The sequence below is a fragment of the Lotus japonicus genome, chromosome 1 (assembly GCF_012489685.1).
Source record: "Lotus japonicus ecotype B-129 chromosome 1, LjGifu_v1.2".
Taxonomy (NCBI): Eukaryota; Viridiplantae; Streptophyta; class Magnoliopsida; order Fabales; family Fabaceae; genus Lotus; species Lotus japonicus.
This window is the reverse complement of record NC_080041.1, coordinates 16,923,346-16,925,736: the sequence shown is the minus strand read 5'-3', so window position 1 is coordinate 16,925,736 and position 2,391 is coordinate 16,923,346. Positions and strand designations below refer to the sequence as shown.

Here is a 2,391-nt window from a genome sequence, read left to right as displayed (position 1 = left end):
ATGACAAATAATCATCACACTTTTTTTTTCGTTTATAAGCACAAAGAAATTCACACAAAAAAAAACTCATGTTCAGGAGGCCTTAAGGATCTTCTGTGATAGCTCCAGCCTCAAAATCAACATCCAGAAATCCAAAGCTATAACTTCAAAAGGGGTGCGCGCTAAGGTCCGGGAAGAGATTTCTAATATTGCACCGATTCCATTAGTAACAAACCTTGGTCGCTATTTGGGGTTTCCATTGAAAGGTGGGCGAATGAGAACAACAGACTTTAATTTTCTTCTTGACAATATTCAGCGGAAATTGGCTTCATGGCGCACAAATCTGATGAACGTGGCGGGGAGGGCATGCCTTATCAAGTCAGTCATGGCAGCCATCCCCACATACTCCATGCAAGTCTTCTGGCTACCTCGAACAATTATATCCCGCTTGGAAGCAATGATGAGGAACTTTTTGTGGTCGAAGGGCAGTACTAAGCGTGGTTGGCACCTTGTGAACTGGCGTACAATGATGAGATGCAAGGAAAACGGAGGGTTAGGGGTTCGTGATCTCTCATCAGAAAATGCAGCACTCCTTGGTAAAGCGGTCTGGCATATTATGCATCATGCCCAGAAGCTTTGGGTACAGGTGTTGCGCGATAAATATCTTAAGCAAGCTTCGATTCTCCAAGTTAAGTCGCGGCCCTAAGATTCGCCGGTTTGGCGGGGTTTGCTTCGAGCAAGGGATGTTCTTCTTCAGGGCTTCCAGTTCTGGTTAGGCGATGGAGAAACATCAATCTGGTATGAGGATTGGTCCGGCGATGGAGCTCTATGCCTGCGTCTTCCATATGTTCACATCTCGGATACCCAACTTAAATTGAAGGACATGGTGCGTAACGAGACCTGGTGCTTGGACAATCTCTACACGCTGCTACCCGCAGAGGCACAGGAAAGTCTATCGAAGATTGCCCCTCAGCTAACCCTCAATCGCGCGGACAAGTGGATTTGGTCCCCTAGTGCAACCGGGTGCTACACGGTGCGAAACGGTGGCACCCTACTTCATGAAGTTTGGAAAGCTCCTCCAACGGGCAAGATCAAATTAAATACTTATGGTAGTTGGAGGGAGCCGGGAGCGTTCATTGGCGGAGGTGGACTGTTGAGAGGAGCGGATGGAGGTTGGCTTCACGGCTTCTGGTCTTGTGGACAGGGACAGAGTGCGTTCATGGCCGAGCTTGAAGCACTAAGAGACGGGCTCCAAATGGCTTGGAACAGCGGGTACAAAGATATCGTAGCAGAGGTGGATAGTAGAGAGACTCTTCACGTGCTAAGGGACGCTGCTTCTCATGCTTTCTGCCCTGTACTAAGCGAGGTGGTTAAGCTCCTGAGTTATCAATGGCGAGTGGACCTTCAATGGATTCCTAGAGAGTGCAACGCAACTGCAGATTGTTTAGCTAAACTAGGCCTGGATGGTGGGATTTTGGGTATTAGCTATTTTGAGAGACCTCCAGTGGAAGTTGAACCTCTCCTCCTGAGGGACTCGTTTTCCGCTTTTTAATTTTTCTTTGTCCAATTTTCCAATGTATCAAAAAAAAAGAACCATATATATATATAGTATTCAACATTAATTATCACTCTTACTCGCTATCTCAAAAAAAAAGAACCGTATATATAGTATTCAACATTAGTTATCACTTTTTGAAAGTCAAATACAATATATAATATTAAAGTCAATAAAAAAATAGTAAAATTAAAAGATGTGTAACAGATGGGAAGAAAAGTAAAAAAAAAAAAAAAAATACTCCCTCCGTTCCAGAAAGTTTGTAGTTTAAGGTTGTGGCTCAAAGAGTAAGAAAACAATTATTGATAGTATAATTTGACTAGATTACCCTTATTTAATTTTACTAGTATGATGTGCAACTATTAAATTATACTTAGATAGAGAAGAATATAATTAATAGAGAAGAGTTGTGGTTGGTTAATATGAAATGTGATAAGGGTGAGAAAATGTAGTAAATGAGGGTATAGGTGGAAAAAATTAGCAAAAAATGCATCAGTTTTCTAAAACAACAAACATTTTGGGATATTGAAAAATGGTGTAAAACAACAAACTTTCTGGAACGGAAGGAATACAATCTCATTGAATGTCATTAAAAAAATCAACGAATTAACTAACAATAAAGACTAATTCAAATCAAAAGAAAAATGATATCATTAATATTATAATGGCTAATTAATACTAATGATTGACAACAGTTTTTGACAATGCATTTAGAATTGGTCAAACATAGAGAATCTAAAGGATTTAAAATTAATATTAATAATGATTTAAAAAGGAAAACATTAAGAAAAAAAACAATTTCAGATGTCGGCAATAACTCAAATAACAATCTGGGCAAAATATTTTTTTCTTTTCTT

General features: G+C 39.8%; 1 protein-coding gene across 1 annotated transcript; it reads left to right on the top strand.

Moving 5' to 3' along the window:
* The first annotated feature begins 862 nt into the window (after positions 1-862).
* Positions 863-1,531, top strand: LOC130728390 (uncharacterized). The gene has a single exon (XM_057579853.1). The coding sequence runs from the start codon at positions 863-865 to the stop codon at positions 1,529-1,531; it is 669 nt and encodes a 222-aa protein (XP_057435836.1).
* The last annotated feature ends 860 nt before the right edge of the window (positions 1,532-2,391 follow it).

Coding starts and splice junctions, on each gene's coding strand:
- LOC130728390 (XM_057579853.1), top strand. CDS start 863: ATGGTGCGTAACGAGACCTGGTGCTTGGACAATCTCTACACGCTGCTA.